This window comes from Telopea speciosissima, chromosome 3 (genome assembly GCF_018873765.1).
Source record: "Telopea speciosissima isolate NSW1024214 ecotype Mountain lineage chromosome 3, Tspe_v1, whole genome shotgun sequence".
Classification (NCBI taxonomy): Eukaryota; Viridiplantae; Streptophyta; class Magnoliopsida; order Proteales; family Proteaceae; genus Telopea; species Telopea speciosissima.
This window is the reverse complement of record NC_057918.1, coordinates 20,979,183-21,006,401: the sequence shown is the minus strand read 5'-3', so window position 1 is coordinate 21,006,401 and position 27,219 is coordinate 20,979,183. Positions and strand designations below refer to the sequence as shown.

Sequence of the window (27,219 nt, the reverse complement as noted above, 5' to 3'; positions counted from 1 at the left end):
AACAACAGGCAGACAAATGACTTCCATACAAGAGCTAAAATTAAAAAATTTCCGGGCACAAATGAACATTGGAATCGAATACAACTTTTAAACTGCATGGCCACACGAGTCACATGACCATAGTTCCATTGAACAGGTATAAAAATTGGTATGAAGATTAAAGTGAGGGTGAGGAGCACGGTGGAATTATAGAAGCAAAAACCTCCTCCCGAGTAGACAAAGACTGAACCATGGAGATTTCTGCCAGTTCAATGGATTTCAATGAACATCGTTGGTATAATCGCAAACCTACAATCCAGGGGAACACATTCAAAATAGCACCAGCTGCGCCCTTTGCACCATCAATTCGACCCCAAGCTTTGGAAAGACTAGCCCGACAGCCCAAAAGTTCCTTTCCAAGAGTTGCATAATTTTCTGAGACACATGGCCATTCACAATAGCCAAGTAAAGCAAATTTTCAATCCTAAAATTGTTTGCCAAAATCAGCTCTCTCTTCTAGGCATATTCACTCCAAAAGATTACATATCCTCCTCTGCTTCCTAAGAATAGGGTGTTTCTTCTGCTATTAGTGTGATAAAAAGCACAACTAAAGAGTAAAAAGAACACCAAAACAAATTACATAATAAAAGCCTCACATATGCACATCAAAGTGATCAAAAATCAAGAGAGAACATAACAAACTTCTACTGGCTTGAAATATTTGGGTCTATGAACAGTAGGTTTAAGGTACTTCTTTCGGGCTCCTAATCACACATGACGCCTAGAATAGGACAAGATAATTGCAATTGACAGCAACCTACGATGAAATAAATGATAAAATCAAACACCTGATCATTTATGTTCATCTACGAACTAAATAATTCACACTTGATGGATGATAAATAAACTCAGCTGTGGGTAGCTACAGGTGAATTAAGGAGCTTGCAATAACTAATTACTGTAATGCTACTCTGGTGAACTAGTGGCAATTAATGCAAATACGATGGAAAAGACGCAAGTAATAAACATACCATGGCTACACCGAATGCAGGCACCATACTTAACCTTGCACAAACAACAAAGTAATTTTCTCCTAGTCTCTTTTATTCCTTCAACATTCATGATTGGCTCCATCGTCCTCAAGTCCTGTACGTACACCTCAGGCAGCCATTGACAACAAACCAAGTGAGCAAACTTCACAGTGCCAATGTCTTCGGTTTCAGCACCGTCCTTGGCAATCGGTTTTAGAGCACCACCCTGTTTAGGACAAAGCACACAAGGCCTCAACCAAACCTCAGCACCATCGTTCACAGAATCATTTACCACCAAAGAATTTTCAACATCACCAGTCAGTTTGCACCAAGAGCACAACCACGGTCCATCTGGAAAAGTTTCCACGCCGTAGCACTTCTGATGTACTGAAACTTTACATAATTCGCAATCCAGCATTCTGTTCAATGGTTCCCCATTGCCACCCAAGCAACAAACATGGCAGAGCAGTGACTCTTGTCCTTCTGAAGGCTGTGCAAATACCAGTATTTCTAGACCTGCATCCCCACCCAAGAGTTTCCTTTTCTTGGAAGGTCGCTCAGAAGTGAGTAGAATTTTATTCCTGGAACTCAACAACCATTGCAAACCAGTAGACGACAATGCCAGCGAAGAAGGCTCTACCACTGAAGGCACTTTTTCTGGCTGAGGCAAAGTACCAACTCCCGAAGGCGAAGGAGGTCTATCTGAAGAACCCATTTCGCACTGGGGTAAACCCATTTCGTTCTGAGATAAAACATCAGCTCCCCCACCATCAATTTCTATTAACTGCTCCTCCTTCACATTATTCTGTGAACTAGTACTAACATCAAGTGCATTTTCACAAGTCCTAACAGTAGCATCCGAAACCGAAGGAATCGATAAACAAGCCTTAGTAGCATAGGAATCAAAAGATGACACAGCAACCAAGTTCTCAATATCGGCCAAGGTAACCGGCCTAAAGTAATCCTCAGCCTCAACCCAAATGTTCGACAGCGTCGGAGTCTGTGCAATCAAAACATGCCCCAAAGACTTCGCCGGCGATTCAGAATGAGATTTCTTATGCCTCTTCCGACTCTCAGAATACTTAGACAAGAAATCTGACAACCCAAAGGGAAGAGTAGGAACCCTCGAGAGCACGGCCTCCTCGGTATCATAAGGTGAACGCACCGACAAAGCCTTCCGCGCCTGTTCGTAGAAATCGACACCAAAAGGTTCTTCTCTCCTTGCGATAATTTTGGTGGGAGAAACCCTAGAAACAGGGCAAGGTTTCTCCTCGGTGCCGCAACCTCCCTCTGCGCCCCTACCCATCATCTTCCGCCGATTGCATCGGCTTCCAGTCATGGTCGTGAAAAGCCAGAGCCACCACCACCGTACATTATCTCAAACCCTAACAACCCTAACCCTAGCTCTAGCTAGCTCTGGTTTCGTTCCTTGCATCCAACGACCAAGAAAAAAAAAAAAAAAAAAGAAGGAGAAGAAGGAGAAGATTATGAATGAAATCTAGGGTTAAGGATTTTTTCAGTTATTTTCAGGTTCAGTTTTCGGATCCTTCGAAGAGTGTCCAAATAGAGAGGAAAAAAGATTCGCGTTTTTTGCAGGCAGAAAAGGAAGGTTTGTTTTAATGTCAAAATTAAAAATTAAAAAAGAAAATTACTATGGAACATACAAGAGACAAGTTGGGGAAATCAAAAATTAATTTTTGTTTATTTTTTCTTCTTTTTTGTTTTCGTTTGATTACCCCGCGCGCTGTGATGATGTCGTAACTCGTAAGAGAAGGACGAATGGAGGGAAAGAAAAGCGGGGGAAACAAATTGTGTTAGTGCACGTGCCTTGCTCTCTCTATCACTCTGCAGAGGAAGAGAGGGTGTATACGCGTGACGTTTGCCAGATGTGCATTAAAGCAACATTTGGGAAAACGATCTGTGTCTGGGATTGTGGCCTACGCCATCACTCCCATTAGTCTATCTCTTTTCGTTCTATGTGACAAGACACCTCTGTTCCTTTATTTTAAGAAAGAGAGAAATAGACACATGGGAGTGTTGGCATAGGCCACACTTCCTTACAAAAAACTGCTTCCCACAACATTTATGGGGATAGCATGGACATTACTAGAGGTACATATAAATTTCTTTTGGAGAGCATTATCTATGGGGCTCTGTCCGTCCGCGGAACCAATGAGAGAGTGTGAGGAAGCATAATGGGGTTGGAATTTTCGTCTTTCATAGGGGTGGGTCAGTCATTTTGCCTCCTACTGTATCTGGGCGTTAGCGGTACACTCCTCGATTCCTCCATTTCTTTTTTAGGTGCACATTTTGATGTCTATGGTTGCTACCGGACTAGCTTTGGATTGGACTATTCTGGTTCATTATGGTCTGACTGACGGCTTCATCTACTAATAAACAACCAATCGTAATGGTGTTTGATCCAATTGTAGTCAAAAGGATGCATTGGAAACCCTAACTTCTGAGAATATGAGTAAGTTCTTGTAACAAATAATCATACACTAAATGCAAACACGGTTTATAGATGTTCAACAAATGCCTGTCTTTTGTTTAGCATGAACTAGTACTTTCATTGGGGTGTAGCTTCTCCTGATATTAGCTAAATTGTTATAGTCTCGCTCACCCCAATGAGTAATCATCAGTTGTTTTCCCAAGACCACAAATAACCTAGTGGTTTTTACTCAAAACAAATACTTACAATCAAAATTTGAAAATCTTTGAAAAGTTCAAAGAGTTTCAAACCGAGATTATAACCCAATCAAGCAAATATCAAGTGTTTTAGATCTGACCGATGTGGATTTTTCAAAGAGTTTCAAGCCGAGATTATGACCCAATCAAGCAAATATACCAAGTGCTTTAGATCTGATTGATGTGGATAATACTTATTGATTGAATTTAGAGACTACTTAAAGCATAGTGACATATTATCTTAATTTAGTGCCCCAAGAACACCACAACAAAATCGTGTTATAGAAAGAAAGAACAAAACTTTGTTAACATTGTTCGCTCCATTCTCATCTACTTATTGCTTACCTTTAACTTTTTTTCTTCTTCTTCTTTTTTTTTGTTTTTTCTTTTGGGGGGGGGGGGGGTTGTTTGCCCTATAGACCACTATCTATTTGTTAAATTGGTTTCGGATTAAATCTATGCCAAAGTCTCTCTATGAGATGTGGAATTGTTGAAAGCATAGTGTGCGACATCTTAAAGTGTGAGGTTGTGTTGCATACATTAAAAAGTACCTAGCAAATTAGAATCCAAACGAATAGATGCCACTTTTTTGTGACACCCTAAGGGCATTATAGGTTATTATATTTATGACTCTATACATTAAAGAATGGTATGAGCAAGCCTGTGACATTACTTGAGGAGGATCATATATCCCAATGATCTGATCCCATGATAATTAAAGAATGGTAAAACGAATATTGCCCGACAGCATTCCCCTACATCCTCTAACAACCCCTTGAAATGATTGCTCTGTCCCCCTTGATAAATGCTCCTATGCACATTCCCATTGGCCCAGGCATTGGCGGAAAGGCTACACAACATGGCATCAAACCCTTGCCCTTGAAGAATTGTCTGATGATGATACATTGTCTGCTTCAGCAAAGCCTATTACTGATATTCCCACATATATGGAAGACCTATTGAGCCTCGTCGTAATGGGAAGATCTTTAAACCTCTAATACAATATACCCCCATTATAAAATTGTTGAAACAATAGAAGAGTTATACATGGTATCTAATTCTTCGAATTCAGATCCCAATTACTACTCTGAGGCCATACATAATGTTGAAATATAAAAAATGGAAAGAAGTTATGTGCTTTAAGACTGACTATATCTATTCCAACTAGGTGTAGACTCTTGCGGATCCACATAAAGGCATAAAACCCATTTGATGTAAGTGAATCTATAAGAGGAATAAATCAGTATCTGAGAAAGTAAAGAGATTCAAGGCAAGATTGGCTGTAAAATGCGACACCCAAGAGAAAGGTGTATACTGTGATGAGACCCTTCCACCAGCAATGACAATCAAATCCATTTGAATTTTATTTTTCATTACTGCCTATAATTATGAAGTACAGTTATGTTCTTTGTACCACAACGCATGGTAGCACAGACTGTGCCCAGACACATGGGGCGGTGTAGGCATTACAAAAAAAATAGTCATTTACGAAGGTATTTTTATCGTCATAACAAATATTATTTACAACAGAAATATAATTTCATGGCTAAAAGTGCCTTCTTTCTTTAACGATGGTATTCTTTTAATCACAGTTAAAAACTCTGAAGTGACGTGTTGTAGCTGCTCATCGTAAATAGGTAGAGAATTATGACGGAAATAAAAATCTATGGTTAAAAGTCTTAATTTTCACAATAGTATTTTATTACCGTAGTTAAATACATTTAAAATGATGGATATAATATGTTGTCGTTAAAATACTATTTTATCCGTTGTATCAGGTTTAGAAATGGGACAGTTACTTTTTTTTTTGTTTTTTGTATGTGTAAGACGGTTACTGAATTCCTCTCCCCCTGTTTTGGTTTTCCTACGAGCAAACCCTTAGACCATCTACCTTCTGATTTTTTTTTTACTCGTCTTAGTTTTTCTCTCTCTCTCGAGTCTCGACCTAGCTACGAACTACTCTCTTCCCTCTCATTCTCGCCCTGCGAACTCCTGTCTTCCCTCTTAGTCTCGCCCTGCGAACTCCACTCATCTCTCTCTCTCTCTCTCCCTCTCTCCCCCCTCAATCACTCACTGATTCCTCTCGCCCTACCTCTCATCTCTCACGTCCTCTCAATATCTCTGTTGTCCTCTCTCTCTTTGTGAGTTTCCAACTGCTTTTTGAGGATAATAGCTCAGAAAACAAAAGAGGCTCCAGGGATTGCTTTCCAGATAGAGGTAAAATTTCGTTTGGCATACAATGCATTGAGCAATCTAGGTTTATTGTTTCCTTCTTTATAACAATCTGAATGCATCTTTCTTCTATTCATTGTGTATGGCGGTTCAAATATGAACTGGCCTTGAACGTATGTGTTTTTTTTTTTTTAATGAAATCCTGATACAAAGGATACACGATTGGGTTTTTTTTTTTATTTTTATTATTTTAAATCTCCTTCCTTCTTCCCTCTATTTTGTCTGTTCTTTGTATCTTTCTTCTAGATTCCTTTCTAGAACCTTGAGCTACATTAATAATCCATATGTAGATTATGTGCAGAACTTTGCTCTGATGTCTAGAGTAATAAAATTACAGTTAAGAAAGATTAAGAATTGTCCCAATGGTTTGATCGAAGATTGGAAGAAGTTGATAGGTGAGAAAGTGATGAAAGACTCTAAATGGGGGGGAAATCTGTTCTTAAAGGTAAAAACTTTATTTTAACCTTGATTACATCTTGTGTAGTAGTGCTTAAGTTGAATCCGGTTGTTGGCTTTAGAAGTAACGGTTGAATGCTATATAAGAATATAATTTGAACTTTCAATGGATGTTTGTGGACCTTTAAAAATAAATACGCTTCGGAACTCTACTCACCATGAATGGTAGCCAGAAGAGTTCCAAGAGTTAGACTCTCAAACTCAATTGATTTAATTTGGATTTAATTTGAATTTCCCAATGTATCTGGGCGATCATTTCAGCCATTCAAGGGGGGGGGGGGGGGCGATCATTTCACCACCCCCCATGTGTCTGGGTGCAACCTTTGCCCCCAGTGCAAAATACATGTTCCCTTATGAAATATGACAAATATATGTTCAGACTGCGATATCTATATGCAATAACCATAAGGATATACGACAGATATATGTTTAGACTGCGATATCTATACGCAATAATCATAAGGATATACTTCTCTAGGAGAAGAAACTAAACATAGATGAACCTTACATTTATAAGAAATGTAAAGAGAGTGCAATAGTGTTCATAGTCCTTTACGCAAATGACATAATTCTGATTAGGAATGACGTGGGCATGCCGTTATCTGTTAAGGCTTGTGTGATTGTCAGCCAATTTCTCAATGTATCACTTTGGAGATGATAGTTACATCATTGGGATTTAGCTTGTGAAATATCGCAAGAATATGATGTTGGAACTCTTACCGTCCTATTACATTGACAAAATGTTGGTTAGATTTAATATGCAAGAATCAAAAAGAGGAAATATATATTTCAAACAAAGTGTCAGTCTTTTTAAGTCATAGAGTCCTATTCCAGAGAATATTGAGGTTATGAAGAGAATTCTCTATTTTTCAGCTGTGAGAAGATATTGGTTTGTTTCATGCTCAATTAACTATTAGACTTTTCTTTGGGTTAAAAAACTTATCCCAATCTTAAAATTGTAAATATTTTTGTTTAATAAATAATTAGTCTATTTTTTTTTTTTGGTAAACCAATAGAAAATCAGATACTAAACAAAAGTTGAAAAATGTAACAATAAATAGTAAAGCATAACCTAACACAAGGCCGAGCTGGGCTGGGCTTAGCCCGATGTCTCAACCCTGGCCCAGCCCAACCTTGACCCAGGGCCTGAAAATTTCTACTCACCCTCAAGGTTGAAAAATCCAGCCCAAGCCATGTTTGGGCTTAGGGCGGGCTTGGGCTGACAGGTCGAAACTTACACGTCTAATGTGAGGCAAAATATCATCTCATGGGGGAGATAATTAAATGTAGTTGTATGTATTTCTATTGCCACGATTGACTTAACAAACAATTTATTAAATGCCTTAAGATAATTATAATGAGAATCATTTTACACTAAATATTTGACAGAATATCATGTCGGGTTCTCGAATGATTGAGTACGAAAGCTTATCCTGCATGGCAATAGGTAGCATTTTTTTTACGACTATCATTCTACTCTAGTTAGCCCTTGTTGGGATTCGAACTTGTGACATAGTGCTTGACTCTAATATTAAATGTTAGGTATTTGATTTCGATACGTCAAAAGTTCCAAACCTAATGGAATAGAAGCCTTTTAACGTATCTCATACTGCTAAAAAAGCATAAAATCATCCCATACTAAGCTAACATCTTTTTTTTTTTTTTAATTCAAAAGCTGACACCTATAGTCGAGCTCTATTGGACACATAACAAACCTACTCTCCCACCATCTGCCTCATTGATCAATGGAAAGGGAAGCACAATACCTCTGAGAAAGTTTCCCCGTTTTTGGTATATCGAATATACAGTAAACCTAAACCCACTTCACATAAATCGACAGTCACTTAATCGGTTGATTAGGTGAATATTCGTAGGAAACAGTCACAGTTAATCTCATGCCAAATCCATGGTTAATTTTACAGGACATGTAAATAAGTTCGTATGATCATGATTTGTGTATACAGTTTAACAAATATCCCCTGAAAATGTCCATTTGTCCAAATGCCTCTCCACAACTTTTCTAATTATAAATGTTTTTTTAATTTCAAAACATTGTAGCACTTTGGTCCAGTACATTAATTTGGGACGTTAGACGTTAGTTTTAGGAAATCTAATGACTAAAATGCCCTTCTAATAAATACCCACCAAAATTAAAGAACAAAATGACCAAATTGCCCTCATCTTCCCCAAATGATTAATGTTTGAAACTGAAAATTAAACCCTAAACCGAAAGATGAACCCTAAAATCAAACCTCCAAAAGTCTCAACTGAATGCTGAAAAAGAGGAGAATCAAACCCCATGATCTTCTCCTTCCTTAGTTCATATGGTTCTGAATAACCTGTAATTATAGAGAAGATTGTGTTACCGAGGAAGAAATAGTGGGTGCGTTTTGGGACCATAGAAGGCAAAAATACACACATGAGACTATGAGAGAGAGAGAGAGAAAGAGAGAGGGGGGGGGGGGGGTTGAAATATATAAAGGGCACAGTTCAGGATTAGGGTTTGTGGTTGAGCTTTTGACTGTAATGAAACACAATTCTGCTCCTCTAATATCTCGGAGTTTGAGAAATAAGATAGATTGGATGAAAGTCATCAAATCAAACCCTAAAATTAATTTTTAAGGTTTGTCATAGGCTTTGCTTACAGTTAATGTCGGGATTGAGTTCAGGCCCAACTCAGCACATAAGAGGAATTTGCCCATGCTGCGTTTGGTAACATTTCGCAGGAGTGTTTATGTTGTTGTTTCGCCGATTCATTTTTCTATTATTGTGGAAGTTGGACATCTGAAACACAAAAGAACCATATGAACTAAGGAAGGAGAAGATCATAGGGTTTGATTCTCTTTTTTCTAGCATTCAATTGAGATTTTTGGAGGTTTGATTTTAGGGTTCATCTTCTCCAAATGGTTCAAGGTTTGATTTCCATTTTCAAACCCTAAATCATTTGGGGAAGATGAGGGTAATTTGATCATTTTAATCTTTAATTTTGGTGGGTTTTTATTAGAAAAGTATTTTGGTCATTAGATTCCCTAAAACTAATGTATAACATTCTAAATTAACGGATTGGACCAAAATGCTATAATGTTTTGAAATTAAGGAAGCATTTGTAATTAGAAAAGTTGTAAAGAGGCATTTGGACAAATAAGCATTTTCAGGGGGCATTCATTAAAAACCCAGTAAACTATACCACGTGATGACCACTGAGCTGGTCCCACTCATGGAAAACCATTTAAATGGAAAATCAAAACGAAAAATAGTATTTAGATCACTCGGGAGTCGAGACATCGAAGGAACCTTCTCCCATTCCCATCTCCCTCACCGTCTTTCCTTTACTGCTTCTGCTTGTTCCTGTGGTGCTGTTAGCAGAGTAGCAGCACAAGGGCTTGATTGAAGAACTTCTTTAAAAAGGGAAAGATGGATTTGGGTGAATTTTGGGCGATTTTCGGTCCTGGCTTCGCCGGTGCTGTATTTGGTGCCGGTTGGTGGTTTTGGGTCGACGCCGTTGTTTGCAGTTCCGTCAAGGTCTCCTTCGTGCATTACCTTCCTGGTTTGTTCCTTTCTCCTTCTCTCCTTCGCCTTCTTCTTCTTTTTTCTTTACTTTAATGGTTCTCGATTTCGTTTTGAACCCTCTCAGGGATTTTCGCGTCATTGGCCGCTCTGATGTTCAATTGCGTTAGAAGAGAAGACATTGATTACTCCCCCTATGAGGAAGGAGAGTGGAGGTGAGTCCTTTATCCAAAAATTAATTTAAAAAAAAAAAAATCTAATTTCATTTTTTACTGATTCTATTTCTTCGTTGTTGGATTTTTGTTTAAAATTTCTCAATGTCTGACACTTGATACCTGTTGAGGGCATTCAGAAATTATCAGTTGGGAGATGCAGAAGAGATAATTACTCTTAATTACATAAATGTGCTTACTTATGGGATACTTTAGGAGTGATCCAAGCTTTGAAGCGTGTGAATTGTTGCTTATCACAGCTGCTTGTTTAGCAGTGTGTCTCAAGGCTTTGGCTCTCCACTTATTAGTTATTACTCAACTAAAATTTGACACAGTTTTTCTTGGCAGGAGTAACTACTTTATTTTTATGTGGTTCATACACTATTAGAATAATTGTAAGTTCATTTAATAAATTAGAAAATTAGTGAACAAATTTCTGCTGCTTCATTTGAACGGAACCTATGTATGATTGCGTGAAACACGAGTTCCATTTGAGAGAGATACCAATTACGTGAATTGATGATTATCAATGATGGCCTTTTGACTTCTCAAGGAAACTGAGTTTTAAGTGAACTCAGAAATCAGAGTTACCTCCGTTGCTGCCATTGCTGCCGCTTCTCTTATCTTCCTTCTATGATGGTGGCAGTAACAGTGGCCGTGGCTGCTGCTTCAAGCGGTGGCTGCAACTGCTGTTTCTGTTGTATCGACCATCAATCTGGTAGGGTAGATACAATTGGATACAATTTTTTTTCTTCCTTCCCTATACCTCTCCGGCTTGTATCATATCGAGGGCCTGTATAGCGATACAATCAGACAATATCGGTCCTATATGTATCGATACTTAATACGATGTACATGGGAAGGTAAATGATTGAATTTGAGGCTGAAATTCGAATTGTGATGTGGTCAATCCTAGATTGCCACGATATCCAACGGTTGAAATTTCCATATCATGCTTCAATGTGGCACAGTTAGATGAGCTGCCCAGGGCGGGTCACCCAGTCAACCATTTACTTTTCTTTTAGTCTCTTACTAGTTTATTTGGCTTGCTTTAATATATTAGTAGCAATTACAGCCAGTATTCATTAATGCTTAACATGTATGTTGTGCAAGACTTGATGAATCTATATTCACTCAAGTTCCTTTAATTGTGTGTTTGCGTTGTTGGGACTGATGTGGGTCCATTGCATAGTGTGCTCTCTTATTAATGCAGTGGTAACCTAAAGCGGTGTATGCCAGTGAGAGATCAGCTTGCGACAGGATCCCAGATATCAGGATAGAATCAGATTGAAAGAAACCAGATAAATCGATGAACTAAAACTGATGTACACAAGTGAGAAAGAAAAGTAATAAAAGAAACGATACAAAAGAAGGATATGATTGTGAATCAACACCTGATCTATAAGGGGTGAAATCTCCACCAGTACTCCAACCTTGGAATCACTACCAAGGTTTTCCTGAAATCACGGTCAGGAACCTACTGAAATACCACTGTAGGGACCATTTTGAATCACCACAGAACCAAAGGCTGAAGCCAAACTTTTCATTAATCAAATTGTTGCATTACATGGCATATCAAACCACTAATTTATAGACCAACATCTCAACCTTTTCTTCTTACCACAACTCACATATTAGAAACTTTCCAAAATTTATAAACTTGAGAACCAAGGAATCTGAAAATAGAAGCTTTTTAGAGCTTCTAGAGTTTCTAAAACCATATTCAACAGGTATTTAACGAAACAGAAACAATCCAAATTATTAACTCAATATGGACCCAACCTAACCTAAATCTTCCAGGAAACTGAAAATAGAAATTAGAAACTGATACCCAATCCTGTATATGATTCAAATCCCTCATACATGGGCTGATAGAGTTGGCCTTTTACAATAGAAAACCCAAAAATACTTGGCCCGTGGCCCATATAACCCATTGGGGACTTAGAATTGAGTCTAATCAGAACTAAAACCATAGTTGTCAAGGCGACTAGGCAACCAAAGGCGTTGGAGGGCTGGTTAGGCAACAAGGCGCCCTAGGCGTGCATTAATGACTACATGTAAATTATGTTATCATGAAAGCCTAGGGGCTTAGTGTTTGTTTTTTTTAGTTCTTGTCTCTTCTCACCACTTCCAATACAGTGACATTATCTATGTAGTTCTTTTATAATTGATAGGTTGATCTACTCCTGTTTCCACTGGCTTTATCTTAGGTACAAATGACATTGTTTACACTTGAGCTTCATTATGCATGGGACTAAATATAAATTAAAACTTCATCTCAATCTTGTGTGCTACTATTTAGTATTTAGGCTTATTGTTGTAACGCTGTAGGGCTGGAAACAGCTGCGTACATTATGACCCTCCCCAGACCCTGCAGTGGCGGGAGCCTCATGCATAGGGTACGCCTGTTGTAATGCTGTAGGAAATCTCTCTCTCATAGCATGCTCGGTTGTGAGGTCTGCTAGCACTTTTTCTCTTTTGCTGGCTACACCTTTGGTTGTTCACATGTTTGGATTGGCGGTTGTTCAGCACTTTTTTTTGGGCACCTCTTGAAAAGGGGCTGGGCAACAACAAAAATGATGCTGGGTGCATCAACTTGACCACTACTGACCTGTAGACTGAAAGCCACTTTTTTGCTTTTGCGGCCAGCTAATGTAACTGGGCCCCATCTTGTCCAAACACAACCAGGGAGGGGTGTGGACCATCATGAGCTTGTTTTTAATTACTTGAGTTTTTGTTTAAAAATACAGTCAATGAACCATCTTCACTAACACAACATCTGGTCTGCAGATTGAAGCTTTGGCTTTTCTTTGCTTACGTTGTATCCTTTGTATCTCTAGCGGCATCTGTCGGCTTATTAATACAAGATTCACTTGTGAAATCTGGTCCTTCGGTGTGGACAGGGGTTGCAGGTGTCCTGCAATGTGTGTTTGTGTTGATCAGGTATGTGTTCTCTTGCCTTCACATCAACCTGGACTTCGATATTTCAGGAATGATCCTAAGAGTACAGATACATGTTCAGTAATTTTAATATCATTAACTTTTGTATGAAGAATTAACTTAGTTGTGATGCCATGTAAAATGAGGGGGCAACAAGAAGTTGAGTAAAACTACTGTTGTAATCCAGGTTCCAAACCTCCATAGAGAGAGCCTTGGACAAAATTCGACTCAAATTGCTAATAGTAGGTTATGGAGTTTTCTCCCAAGAAGAAATGAGCTGGCCTTGTCAACTGCAAATTCAAAAGCCATCATATTGTTCCTGCTTTATACATTCCATTCTAAGTGATTAAAACTAATATAGCACAAAAATTAAATATTTATAACTTCAGAAAGTGTGTGTGTAAAATGCAGCTTGATTATCATATAAGACTAAGATTGTGGTGGAAGTGCTTCTTTAAAGAAATTATTAACATAATAAGGGGCTCAAAAGAGCAATCCGCGATTGACTTCAATCTCAAGATACCACCTAAGTAACTGCGGCTAAAACACATTATTTTAATACAAACTATTTTAATTACCTAAATTTGAAGGTTATGAGGCGTGTCATTTTCTTCTTCTTCTTCTTCTTCTCTCTCTCTCTCAAGGTAGACCAGGACACCAAAGGGATGCTTTGAAGGGCATGATAGTGCAAGATTCATTGGGAATCTTGGCACTGATATGGGGTTGGGAGGAGATAAATATGAGGGGAGATAGTGAGAGAATACATGGGAGATTCTAGTTTCCGTAGTTATGTATTTCAATAGAATAAGCAAGTATGTAATAGTGGTGTCACAAGCAGATATATGCTCAGTGGGGTTCTCAGTAGTAGCAGTGTTGGCTAACTCATTACCTCAGTCTGGTCGGCCGTATTTGGCCCAACAAGTCTCAATAGTATGATTAGGTTTGAAGCGAAAGGAACACTGACGAGAAGACTTGTCAGGATACTGCCCACCTGTACCTTGGCCCCCCTGCCTCGACCACGACCTCTGGATGACCCACGACCCCTTCTGGTAAAGGAGCTACATCCCTGATTAGCAGTAAAGGCAGATCCTTCCTTCAGAGAAGTAGTAGTACCCTTGAAAGGGGTAGACATGGGCTGCAACCGAGAAAAGGATTCATTGAGAGATGGTACCTTTTCCCCAGTAAGTAGGTGACTCTTCACAGATTGGTGTTCGGTTGTAAGCCAGCTAAGAATTTAGCGACATGAAATGCAGCTCTCTGTGCCTTGAGTTGCTCCAAATCAGTGGTAAGAGGTTGATGCATCTGGATGCATCTGAAGTTCCTCAATAATTCCCTTATATACACTGTAGTACTCATTGAGCGACTTGTCGGCCTGTGTGAAAGTAAACATCTTGTCATGCCGTTCATATATCCGAGAAAGGTTCTTCTCCTCAGAGAAACTTTCACGCAGATCATTCCAAACACCCTTGACAGTTGAGTGAAACATAATATTAGAGGCAATAGATGGTTCAATACTGTTCCATGACCATATCTTGATAGTAGAATTCTCACGCATCCAATTTTCATATGCTGTGAGTGTGGTAGGGTCCTTAGGATCAGCAGTAGGAGGATCATCTGTAATGTACTTCATCTTCCCTTTGGCATGACTATATGTCTATACAGTTTGGGCCCATAACAAATAGTTAGAAACTCCATTGAGTTTAATGGTTGTAATCTGAACTTAGACATTATCCGAAGGAGGTTTAAGTTCTGCCATCAAAACAAGTTGTAGAGATCAAGGTAATAATGTCCAAAATATTAGTCTAACAGAATATTACCACAATCAGGAACAAGGTACTTTTCTGGTAGTAAAACAGCAGGCGGCAGCAACACAGAAGGATAATAATCAGACACTTAGTTATGCAAAACAGTAACTGATAGCACAAAATATGGATGATTTTGAATCACTCACAATCAAGAGGTCAGAATGATCCCAAATACCTATCGAGCAGCCTTCCTGGATAAGGGAATACAACAACAACAACAACAAACTCAGCCTTATCCCAACTTAATGGGGTCGGCTACATGGATCCAACAAAACCCAGTAGAGAAAACTAAGGTCTAAACATAAATAGGGGGATGAAGAGATGGAAGAAGAGGGATGTGGAATAATAAACGGGAAATGACAGATGAAAGATGGAAAATAACAGCAAAAATGAAAGATGAAAGTAAGGGGAATGAGGCACAGCCCAGCAAATTAGGAGAATCTCACCTAAATAATAGTCTGATCAGGTGGAAGGATCAGAACTAATTTTATAACCAAGGGGTGAGAGTTTTACCGAGAAAACAGAGTATTGCAACCAAAAAGGAGATTCTCAATTGCACAAAATTAAACCAGGAGAAATTAATGAAACCTGTAAACAGCCTCTCTGCGAAAGCAGGGGTAAGACTGCGTACATTATGACCCTCCCCAGTCCCCGCAGTGGTGGGAGCCTCGTGCACTGGGTACGTCCTTCTTGAGAAATGAATGAAACCTGGATCTAGTCTCCTTTGGATGTCCTTAATCGTCTCTCAAAATATTATAAACATCAGGTGGTTGGATAGGTTGCTCTTATCAAATCTTGAAATCTGGAGAAAAAAGTTCAGAACTTGAACCGCAACTGAGAATATGCATAGGCAGTGATATCTTCAGCAAAATAACTTCATAATCAGCAGAATGTAGTTGAGAATAGGCCCTAGTTTGTCTTCATCGCATCATAAACTTAGGTCAATATGCAGATAGCCAGCATGGGCTACTGCAGCCAGTAACCAAAGGTAAACCTTGAAACACCACTCAAACCAGTATTGAATAGGATCAATCTCCTGGTTTATTAGTGCTCTGATTTGATTCGACAATATCAGATCTAATAAACCAGATAAACAAACAAAGCAAAAGATGAAGAAGAAGATGAGAGAAGAGAGACGATGGAAGAGAAGAAGACTCTGCTCTTTAGAATAAACAGAATCAATGAACTCTTAGCTCACCCCTTAACCATATAAATATACCTAGATTACAACTTAGAGTAGGAGTCTAAATCAAACTCAAACTAGGAAACAACTTAACTAGAAACTACTAAAACAGAAAACCACCTAACAATTAATATTGCAAGTTACAAAAGGAAAGTGTACATGACACATATGTACCCCCATGGTACATATGGTCATGTACCCCTTACAACCTAATCGGTAGACTTTATTACTTTAACATGTTTAAATAAGAAGAAATCCAACTCACAAATAAAGAAACCTACTCAACCTAGGAAACAAATTCAATAAAGAAACTAATCTGAAGCAAATCCCTACATATTCAACTTCCTACCAAAATAAAACAAAATAGATAAATAAAAGATTACATATTATCTTAATATAGAAATTAAATCTCTAATTATCCTACTAGACCGCAAAACCCAATTGGACTCGGTTCATCTCGGTCTGGATGGCCAGATGGGGTCAAGCTGGATTGGCCACAAATCTGCATTACCAGCTCTGCCCCTAGTTACAAACAGTTGAAGATATAAACCTTAGGACAACCATACAACCAATCATATGTCATGCAAATTGATCATTAAATAATTAATACATTGGGTTTGATGGACACACCATGTTATCTGACTTTACTGGGAAGAATGGTTAATAGCTTAAAAGGATTTAAGTGCTTCTAGTAGGAAACAATCTAAATTTAAAAAGGCATTAGCAATGAAATCTGAAATCAACAATCACATAATACTCGCCAAAGTGCTTTTCAAGGTTTAAGGCAACCAAATTATTAGCTAGGCCTCACATGATGGTGGCTCATTAACTGCCACTAGGCACCTTCAATGTGCTTAGGTAGGCCTCACCCCTCTTCTATACATCTGTCAAATTTCAAGACACTTGGATCTTGCCATGTGGCAAATAGAGAGCCTTGAAAAATAGTTGAAACATCAAGAAAGGTTCAAGACAGCTAATGGTTGAAAAGACAAGGGCGAAAGTCCAATAGAAGTTCAGCAATTTGTTTGTGTTGGAACATGAATTTTGATATGTGGCCTATCAATGGGGCAGCTTATCTATCCAATGGTTCAAATTGGCAGCGTCATTCATCTTTATGGCCCAAAACTAGGCGTCTCTTGTGCTAGGGTTTATCATACGGCCATTCACTATACTTTTTCCTTATATTACATTACATTAAACTGACATTGATTTTACAGAACTAGTTAGATATACCAAGTGTTATTAGCATCCAAAAATAGCAGGGGAATGGCTGTTGTAGTATGAATCACTGGTAATAGCTGTTGCTACCTGAGTAACACTTGGTATCACTGGTAATAGCTATACTCATTTAAGATATGAGGCTGTACCCTTACAACTTTAAGCTTGTAACATAACCATAAAGGGGTGAAGATTTCCCTGGTATGAACAGAAGGTTGCAGGAAAAGATTCTCGTTGTCTTTGATTAGGGGCATTTCACACTCCACACAAATCAGGGGCCCAGTTTCTAATGTGGTTTTTACTACGATTGGTGTTCCTCATCACACAACAGCATATACTTCTCAGATATGGGATCTTTTTTATTTTGGGGGGGGGGGGGGGGTAGAAGCTTAGATGTGGGATTTGAACCCAGAGCAATGGCTGATATGATCAAAAGAGCATGTCTTTTTGTTTTGTTTTGTTTTGCCCTCACTGGTGTTGGTTTTCAGATGCATTGTATTTTGTTTGCTAATTGTCACTGAAGAGCGACTTGAGGGTCTGTCTACCCTTGCATTGAACTATATCTTTTATAGTTGCCAAGGCCCCAAGGCCCTTTAGATTGGGCAGGCCTGTGCTCGCCTAGTTTTTTTACAACTTGGCCCTCACTTTGGTTGCCAGAGCCTCGTCTAGGTGTTTTCTTGGTCACCAAGGCGTCGTCCTAGGTTGTACCTTTGACACCTTGGCCGGTTGACCTAGGCGGAGGCCATTCTAGGTTTTACTTTCTAGCTTTTTCGAACTCATGTATGCTTGTGTGCTTTTGTAGTGCAGCTTAGCAGCTTATCTTGTATTTAAGGGGGTTAAAATTGAAGGAATTAAAAAACCCGAATATAACTAAGTCCTAGAATCATAGTAATTAGAAAAAGAATGTTTCCTTGATCATTTATTGCATGCTTTAGTGAATGATAAAGGCGCATTGATTGATTGGTGAATGTTTCATGTCTCCTCCTTACTCCTTAGTTTATACTTTATATATTACCCCAAGTAGATATTATCGTAACTTGGTCAGGTTATCAGTAAGCAATAAGTATTAACATAACCTGAAAGGTCCTAAACTAAACCTGCTCTATTCATCCCTTGATCAATACGGGCCTTAGGCCCACGGCTAGTGCCTTGGCTTGTGTTAGTGCCTTTAAACTATGATCTTCTTTCACTCAAGAGCATCACTAATTTTATAATTTTACATTCCTTCTGCTGATTTGACAATTTAGCTTTTCTATAGCATTTTTATGTAGATTGGTTGTGGTGGGGGAGGAGTTCATATAGAAATTTGTGTTGCCTTTAATTTGTTGGTTACGTCAAACTATATTTAGCTCCAGGTTCATTCTCTTCCCCCCTCAAGAATTTTTTGGGGAGGGGGTCAACTTTACCCCTTTAAGTTCGATTTGTGTGTCAAAGCCAACTCAAGGGGATTGTGTTAGGCAAGTCTTTTTGGTCGTTGGTTTTTTTTTTGCTTTCTTCAGGAGATCAAATATGTTCTAGAATCTTTTGGTATGACATGTTTGTCTTGCTTTTCCAATGTGATGAAATCGAAATATGCACATTCTAATTCATGTCATCTGGGCTGATTATATCTTAGCAGTCCAAGTGCTTGTCAATGTCTCTGCTGTTGTTTAGTTGTCTTGTTTAATTGCCGTTCTTGTTTGTTTCTTTATACTATATATTATTTTATTTCTGGGCGGAAGGTTTCCTACTGTACATTCCAGAGGGTATCTCTTGACTCAAATTTCTCAGCCATTTGATCAAATCGGATGACTCTCCTTTTTTTTTTTTTAAATCTTTATTTTCTTGCCTTGACTGCAGCTAGGTGGTAAAAATATGTTCCTAACTTGGGTCTTCTTTTACCAATTCACTGAGCTGGTTCTTCATTATTATAATTAATGGTAGTGATTGTGATCATCATTTTCGTGATTATGTAGTTTTCTGATTGGTAAATTCATTAAACCTTTGCAGTGGGTTGATTTACTGGACATCTCATTTAGACTAAGATGGGGAATTGGGAAGCCGATGATTTGGAATGGAAACACGTGCACGTCTACTCTAATTTGTCTTTTCAGTGGGGAAAAAGAAAGTCTCACCTCCTATGATTCTTTTTGGGGTTTGAGGAAGGTAGTTTTATGTAAATGTGTATGTTGATAATGTTGACTACGAATATGTACAAATGGACCAGGACCCAGCCGAAAACTGCTCATGCTGATGGGATTGTGGTTTATCAAATACTTTTGGGGTCCTTAGAGATTGGAAATCTTGATTATAAAACTAACAGGATTGAGATCACTCAGTTTAACTGGTAGATGACTGTAGATGGGCTTATTCAGATGGTCATTTGGTTTTCAAATCAAGGATGTCATTTAAGTAAGGTTTGTAAACTAGGAGACCATCAGACTAGTTACCTCGTTGCTGTGGAGCTTCCTTTGAATGAATAGAAACCCTTGTTGCCATGCTGGAGGGTTTAGAAGTTCTCTTCCTATTTACTCTGTAGTGTTAATTGGTCACATGAGCATTCTGTTCTGAATGTTAGTGAATTGGGATTTTGAAAGATTCCTTCCTATGGACTGATTTGATTGAAGAGATCTGGGTGTAACATTAGATGATTAAACATGGAACTTCTGAAGGTACTGTGGACCTTCTTGTCAGCAAAGGAAAAATCAAGTGAGCTATATGACCCTTTGGCTTATCGTGCTGTTTCAATTATTATGAACCACAAAACACATTAGAAGATGCATGTTATGCAGAGATTAAAGCACCTACTCAACAATAAAGCAAATATACTACTGCAGTGCTTGGTTTACGTTTCTATGATCCTGTATTATGGTGGCCCAACTCATTAGACTGGCTGGAATGATGTAGCATTGACCTAGGATTGGTTGATTTTGCCCAAGATTCCGGTATTCTTTCGGTAAAATTATTTTTATCCCCCCAAAACCATGGTAACATCGATTTGGTATCGGTTAGGTATCAATATTCGTGTCGGCTGATACCAACAAAGTCGACCCAATTGCCACCCCTTTGTGATACCAGCATGAAGCTCAACAAGTCTGGCTAGAATTCAATAATAACAGATCTAGGGTTATGCATTACTGATTCTAAATAATGAGGAATTGACCTAGTAAACATTTTCCATTGCCTTCGTTTGTTTTGCGAGCAAAACGGGGTGGGAAAGGAAAAGTCATGAGCCCCATATATAATGGGATCAAGGGGTAGCAAAGGCATGGAAATGAAATAGTAGTAAAAGATGAGGTGAAATAATTAAGTAGAGAGAAAGAATGCTAACCGGTGCTATGCTTGAACGTGTACTTGCACCCAGGCATAGCCTAGCTCAAAAAGACTGACACTGCCCCTATTGTTAATATTTTACATTTACAAACCTATTTTCTGAACTATTCTTTCAAATATGTTTTAAGAAAGATTAACAATATTGCTGACTCCTTGACAAGGACGGCCCTAATCTTTAGCATATACTAAAATTTGACCTATTTCCAATCCATGCATACAGGAACAGTGTTGTCCGATGTCTAGTGTTCCACATTAAATCCATGATCTATTTGCTGTTTGGATTGCAGGGTTCTTTGAGTTTGAAGTCTTTGTTTAAATCACCCTAAATAAATTAAAGCATGTTAAGTAACTTGGAATAGGATAGGATGATTCTTTTACACGTTTTTTTTTTTTTTTTTGATAGAAGATTCTTTTACACGTTTGCACATTGGATTTCACATGTAAGTAAGTACCAAAAATAGAAAGTTCACTTTTCTAATTCTAAGGATTTCATTTCATTTCTTTGCTCGTCCTTCACCTTTTCCTGTCTCAAAGATAAGATTATCTTATCTTTGAATCTCCAATAACTATAACTCCCAATCAATGCCTGTGAGGAGGTTTCCCAATTCTCCCCTTATTAAGAAGATCAAGAACATGGGCTTGATATGCTTGGGACCACATGACTGGAATATGGACACAGAGAGGGAGAGAGGGGTAAAAATATAAGAATCACAAAATCAATTCTTCATTTTGATTTCACATAAGAATTTTTGGCTGCCAATGTAACATATTCCAATAGAAAATTTTAGGAAAATTTAAGGTGTTGGGTTTCACTTTCACCTTTCCTGTCCATCTCTCCTGCTTTAATTAGCCTTCTCTTTCTTTGATTGAAAGTGGAGACTCTAAAAATTGGGTTTCCACCCAGCAAAATGAAGGAAAAGCACAGTGCTTTTACTGAGAAGGAGAAGAAGAGAATGAACATTCTTCACTCCATTACACCTCACTGAGCTCTCTCTCTCTGTCTCTCTCTGAAATTGATGATCAGACGTTTACACTATCAACTCCACATTGCTTGTAAGTTAATTTCTGCTTCCTCGGACTGATGACCACTATACAGTTCATCGTTACCTGCATTTCCACAAGTATCAGTTTGTCACAAACTCGGACAACCAAAATCCATACGTTAGAGTAGCCAGCAAAGCTTTTGTCTTTTTCTTTCTTTTATAGATGGAAAAACTGAAAATGAATTAAAAATACGTGTAGTTACTAAAGAATGAAGAGGTTACCAAAACTCAAAAGGAAGAAGGGAAAAAGCTAAAGTGGGATTACAGGACAAGAAAAGCTGATTAGGTAAGCCGTAAGAATAATTTTTTTTTTCTTCCCGTTGGAGGATGGCGTATTTTAGCAAGAACAATTAAAAAAGGTTGAGTTTTCTTTTTCCTCCTGGTAGTGTTGGATTGGGATCCTCTCCAATGAGGAGATCTTCCAACGAATGCTCAATGAGGCATTCAATGGTTGTGCTGCCTGGCACACATTTTGGTACGGATTCAGGCAGCCCAGTCATTGGATGCTCATTAGGCGATACCCTCATTGGAGAGGATCCGATCCATGCTTTTACTCAAATCAGAAGTGGCTTCCTTTTTTATACCAAATGTTAGGTATTTGAGGGACACAAATGTATTAAATCAAACCCTTTAATCTATTTAATACTAAGCTGATCCAATCCAACGCTAATATACTAAATCAGTCCTATTAGGCATATAACAAAAGGGAAAGAGAATGCCAGCTGGTCGCTCATTAGGCGATACCCTCGTTGGAGAGGATCCAATCCATGCTTTTACTCAAATCAGAAGTGGCTTCCTTTTTTATACCAAATGTTAGGTATTTGAGGGACACAAATGTATTAAATCAAACCCTTTAATCTATTTAATATTAAGCTGATCCAATCCAACGCTAATATACTAAATCAGTCCTATTAGGCATATAACAAAAGGGAAAGAGAATGCCAGCTGGTCGCTCATTAGGCGATACCCTCGTTGGAGAGGATCCGATCCATGCTTTTACTCAAATCAGAAGTGGCTTCCTTTTTTATACCAAATGTTAGGTATTTGAGGGACACAAATGTATTAAATCAAACCCTTTAATCTATTTAATACTAAGCTGATCCAATCCAACGCTAATATACTAAATCAGTCCTATTAGGCATATAACAAAAGGGAAAGAGAATACCAGCTGGTCGCACAATGTACGCTTTTGTGTCTTGACACAGGAGGTGAAATGACCTCTACACCCCCTGCGGGCCGTGTGACGATCATTTTACACACCCGTATATCAACAGAAGGTGGCATGTCTGGCACGATCGGGTGATTTTCTTTCTACCATAACGAAAATCCCAAGAAGAAAATCACCCTAAAAAGAGGAAACTAATCCTACTTTGAATGGCGCACGATAGCAAGAGCAGCTCACGTTAGTAACTAAATAGAAGGGCTCAAAGCAATGGAAAGAGATTGATCGACCGATAAAGAGAGAAGAAAAGCTTTTGAAGGTAGCAGTACTAACCTGAACCCTGGGCGTAGTAAACTGAAGAACCCGGATCTTAGCCCCAACATCACCCAAAACCTTAAGCTCCACCCTATCATTCAACGAAGCATCCTTCACCAAATCCTCCGCATCCGTCTGAAGCAAATTGATCTTATCCACCATCACCGTCGTCTCCACCTTTCTCACACTCTGCGATGGCTGATAGAACCCCGGTACTGTCGCAACCCCTAAAGGTACTCCCCTATACATCACGTAGAACTTTGATTCACTGTACTTGATCCCAACCTTATTAGGGTTAACGGCTGTGAACTGCATCCGAATGTTGAGGGAGAGAGACGCAGTGGTCGCCGGCGAGGTGGCGCTAGCAGCGGCGGTGGTGATTCCGACGTACTGGACGGAGACTTGTTGGAGATCAAACTGGGGTTTCTTGGGTTTGATGGCGAGAACGATGACGAGGATAACGGCGAGGACGAGGAGGGCGAGGAACGTTAAGAGGAGGAAAAGGCAGCAGCAGCAACCCTTGAAGGAAGCTGCAGAAGAGGAAGAGGAGTAGTGGTTACGGGGGTAATAGTGTTGGTGAGGTGGGGGGCCGGGTTGGCGTGGTCTGTGCTCGCCGTTCACGTTAGTATGCATTGTCATTCTCCTGCTATTGTGCTCAGGCCGTGCTAATTCCTATTGGGGCCTTGGGGGAGTATGTATGTATTCTTTTCTCTTCACTCCTCTCGCTCTCTCTCTCTCCTCCCACGCCCCTCCTTCCCTACCACCTGCTCCTCTGATTCTCTCGTCACCGGCTCTTTTCTAGTTTTCTCTCATCCTTTTCATTCCCTTTTCTTCTTTTTTGCTTTTGATGAGAGAGAGAGAGAGTGTGTGTGTGTGTGTGTCAATGTGTTTTGAAAACGGAGTCAGCATGGTATGTATCTCGGAAAATTATCACCTCCAGTTTGCTGACCGGCCCAGTTCCCCAGTTTCTCTAATAGGGGGATGGTGGATCCCACCCGGGCAGGGTGTTTGGGCATGGGTAGAGAGGTCATTTCAGCCCCCCTTTGTTAGAGGAACTAGGGAACTAGACCGGTCAGCAAACTGGAGGTGATAAAGATCCATCTATCTCTGTCGCATAAAGCCTGGGATCCCAAGGTGAAGTGGGTCCCATAGTCCGTAGAATTGTGGTATCAAAAACACATTGTGAACCCTACAATTGTTGTGGGATCTTTTTCCCATTGGAGGGAGTAATCTTTGTATTATAAAAGCACAAATCTAGGAATTTAGACCGTGTAAAATTGGTAGTGTGAATTCACTATTCTTCAGGATGTAGGTTCCTAATCCCTGTGTTTAATATTTGTTGCTTTTCTCACATTCTCAGGAGATTAACTGCGCGGTTAATTCTTTGGTTCAGAAGGTCTTGTCCTAGTAGAATTGAAACCTTGCACTTCTCTCGCAATGATTTTTTTTCTACCCAAAAAATAATAAAATCCATTAGTAGTAAGTGGAAGGATGTGGCTGTTGAAGTGAGGAGTTGGATTAGAGGTCTGGGAACATAGGTTGGTTTTGTGGTTTCTATCTCTTGGTGTGAGAGTGACAACCGTGGCAATTACGCTACCCTTCTGAGGGGGTGTAAATGAATAGCCGAAATCCGTTTTTGTATCCGTATCCGTACCCATTTAGCACTATCCGAATCCGTCCAAAAGATAAACGGATGCGGATATGGATAGGCTATAGCTATCCGAAAAATTATATTTACATGTAAACGGATAAAATATCCGATCCGTATCCGTGTCTGTATCCATTTAGCACTATCAGAATCTGTCCGATAGTTAATCGGATGCGGATGCGGATATAGCACTATCCGAGCCGAATCCAATCCATTTACAGCCCTATGGCCTTCTCTCTTCTCTTACTACCCGGTTGTATCATGTATGTGTACGTAATTTGGGTCTGAATTGGGTTTGGTTGAGTGTTTATATGTTTAAGAATTAATGTTTGATTATTCTATGCTAGAATATATATATTCAATAATTTTTATGCTTGAGAAATTTATATGTATACTTAAGAATTGTGTACATATTTAAATGATTTGAGTCTTTGAGGGCTTAGAACTATTAAGGAATCGAAATCAGACCATCCTACTATTAAATGGGACCAAATCCTAAGTTTGGGACCATTTAGTAAACAAGATGGTTTTGGATTGGCCCTCTTGGGACCAAACGATTTTAATTACCAAGAACCGTTCTGTTTGACACCTTTGTTAGAAATATAATGTAATGGGTAGTAGTATAAGACTTATCTGTTAGTATGATAATTTGTATGCCACCGAAATATCCTTGTAGAGGTTGGAGAAGGAATTGACAGCACCAATAGACATCATCTTGTATCACTTTAGTCCGCATTACAACACTTCAAATGTGATTACAATCAGACAGTATTCGAAGGTTATACTCACCAATTCATTGACATAGACATACTATGATAGAGATGAAAACAGAATTTTTAGAACTATTTTCAAAACAAAAAAATTGTTTAAAATAGACAATATCTCATCTCCTTATATAAGAGAGGAAGGGATACAATCAAGGGGTGTCTCCAAAGGATATGCCCACAAATCATGTATTTTTTCACAAGCTTTGTTTGTTGATCATTTAAACAAGTTTTTCAATAAACACACTTATTGATCATTTAAGTATTTATTAGAAAACGACAAAATCCTCTAATAAATATTTTATAAAAATTAATAAATAGTTTTAATAAAATATTTTTAAAACCTAAAATTCCAACAACCCTTGGTATAGGGTTTGATTTTGGATTTGGTTGAGGCTTTATTTAGGGAAGGGGTTAGTCTAATGTGCACAATGCGTGAAGGTGAAGTCGCACTAGCCCAGTCTTTCTCTTTTGGCTATCTGCTTAGCTTTTTCCTTTTCTACGGTGGTTTTTGGGGTTTCTATTAGATGCTTCATGAGCTATTGTATTCAATAGAGTTATATGTGCAGACACCTTAATATTTAAATCATCTCAAATTTGCTTAAAAGATTCTTGATTGACCATCATGGATCCAAAAGGTCTAATATTGCTGACCCCACTTCGGGCTTACAAGTTAGGAGGGCCCATTCATCAAATGGTGGATCACACCAGGGCAGGAATATGTCTTTTCCAAACACTTAAATCAAGAATGAGACTGATTTGAAAAAATAAAAAAATAAAAAAAAAACCCTAACTTTGTTGACTAGACTAATTGAATGATTACGGTTTGGAAAATTTTAGAATTTGCAAAAACCAAAAGATTGTAGCTAGTGTTGATCACAACTATCTACATTATTGTTTAATAACATTTGTGTTGTCAAATAATGAAGCTTAGCTTTAAGGAGGGTCCATTGTGCTTTTGATACCTAGTGGAAACTTGCTAATTAAGCATTATCTAATCAAGCTTTATGTTTAAGAAAAGGAAAGTAGGTTTTAAAATATCATTTTATGGTAAGATTTGCATATCAAAGGTTTCACTAAACATGGAACATAAGATTGAGAATCCTCCTTGGTTGCAAGTCCGGGTATGGAAGAGAGAGAGAGAGAGAGAGAGAGAGAGAGAGAGATTGCTCCCCAAGTAGGAAGCATGCATTGGATTTTTAGGACATAGAGATAAGTAACTAAAGGGATCAAATTTTATTCGAAGTGAAAACTGTGACACAAGCCATCTTGTGCGTAATAGTGTCTAACGCTTGATAAAGAGCATTGGAAAAAGATGTTTACAAGTAATTTCAGCACTCCGAAAGGGCCCGGCTTGGCCCTGAGCCCGGCCCAGCCCCGACCCTGATCTGTAAACCCGAAGGACAGGTTAGGGTTGAGTTTTAATCTAACTCTAACAGGGTCGGATCGGGTTTGGAATAATACCTCGGGTTTGGCCCGGTCCGGTATTATATATATATATATATATATATATATATTAATTATAGATATAAGTATAACTGAGAAAAATTAAAAATGAAAAGACAAAAAAGCCCTAAAGATGGCTAAACCCTAAATCCGTTTTCAATTTTCAGTTTTCAAGTTTTCATCCAGATTGACGCCGCTCGCTGCCTTCCTCTTCCTCCTTCCCGGAGGAATGAGTTGGGGTTTCTGTTTTCACTTTTCAAATTTTCAGCTTGTACCGA

At 38.7% G+C, this 27,219-nt stretch overlaps 3 protein-coding genes and 1 long non-coding RNA gene across 6 annotated transcripts in view; 2 read left to right on the top strand and 2 right to left on the bottom strand.

Annotated features, from left to right (window-relative positions):
- Positions 1 to 2,609, bottom strand: part of LOC122654214 — a 41,893-nt gene extending 39,284 nt beyond the window's left edge. Inside the window, exon 1 of one of the 3 annotated variants that reach the window (XR_006331882.1) lies at positions 1,011 to 2,609. Coding sequence is in view for 2 of the 3 variants with exons in the window: in XM_043848203.1 (XP_043704138.1) it covers positions 1,011 to 2,349 (1,339 nt within the window). In the remaining variant the exon portion in view is untranslated. The remainder of the gene's footprint in view (positions 1 to 1,010) is intronic. The other 2 variants (XM_043848203.1, XM_043848202.1) reach the window with 2 other exon arrangements.
- Positions 2,475 to 26,664, top strand: LOC122654217. The gene is made up of 3 exons (XR_006331883.1): positions 2,475 to 2,565; positions 6,316 to 6,325; positions 26,629 to 26,664. It is a non-coding gene; the product is annotated as an uncharacterized LOC122654217 (long non-coding RNA).
- Positions 9,725 to 19,642, top strand: LOC122654216 (transmembrane protein 50 homolog). Its single transcript, XM_043848205.1, has 4 exons — positions 9,725 to 9,933; positions 10,021 to 10,108; positions 12,896 to 13,048; positions 19,241 to 19,642. Exons 1-4 carry the CDS (start codon positions 9,801 to 9,803, stop codon positions 19,272 to 19,274), a joined length of 408 nt encoding a protein of 135 aa, XP_043704140.1. The 5' UTR covers positions 9,725 to 9,800; the 3' UTR covers positions 19,275 to 19,642.
- On the bottom strand, positions 21,533 to 23,737 carry LOC122654215. Its single transcript, XM_043848204.1, has 2 exons — positions 23,102 to 23,737; positions 21,533 to 21,670 (listed from the first exon to the last, which is right to left on the bottom strand). The coding sequence occupies exons 1-2, from the start codon at positions 23,720 to 23,722 to the stop codon at positions 21,584 to 21,586; spliced, it is 708 nt and encodes a 235-aa protein (XP_043704139.1). The 5' UTR covers positions 23,723 to 23,737; the 3' UTR covers positions 21,533 to 21,583.
- Positions 26,665 to 27,219: the final 555 nt, after the last annotated feature.

Excerpts from the sequence above, each read along its gene's own strand:
- LOC122654215 (XM_043848204.1), bottom strand. The coding sequence starts at position 23,722 with ATGACAATGCATACTAACGTGAACGGCGAGCACAGACCACGCCAACCC. Across the intron at positions 21,671-23,101 it reads TTACTACGCCCAGGGTTCAG|GTAACGATGAACTGTATAGT; the intron begins GTTAGTACTGCT and ends GTGGAAATGCAG.
- LOC122654216 (XM_043848205.1), top strand. The coding sequence starts at position 9,801 with ATGGATTTGGGTGAATTTTGGGCGATTTTCGGTCCTGGCTTCGCCGGT. Across the intron at positions 9,934-10,020 it reads CTTCGTGCATTACCTTCCTG|GGATTTTCGCGTCATTGGCC; the intron begins GTTTGTTCCTTT and ends GAACCCTCTCAG. Across the intron at positions 13,049-19,240 it reads TGTGTGTTTGTGTTGATCAG|TGGGTTGATTTACTGGACAT; the intron begins GTATGTGTTCTC and ends AAACCTTTGCAG.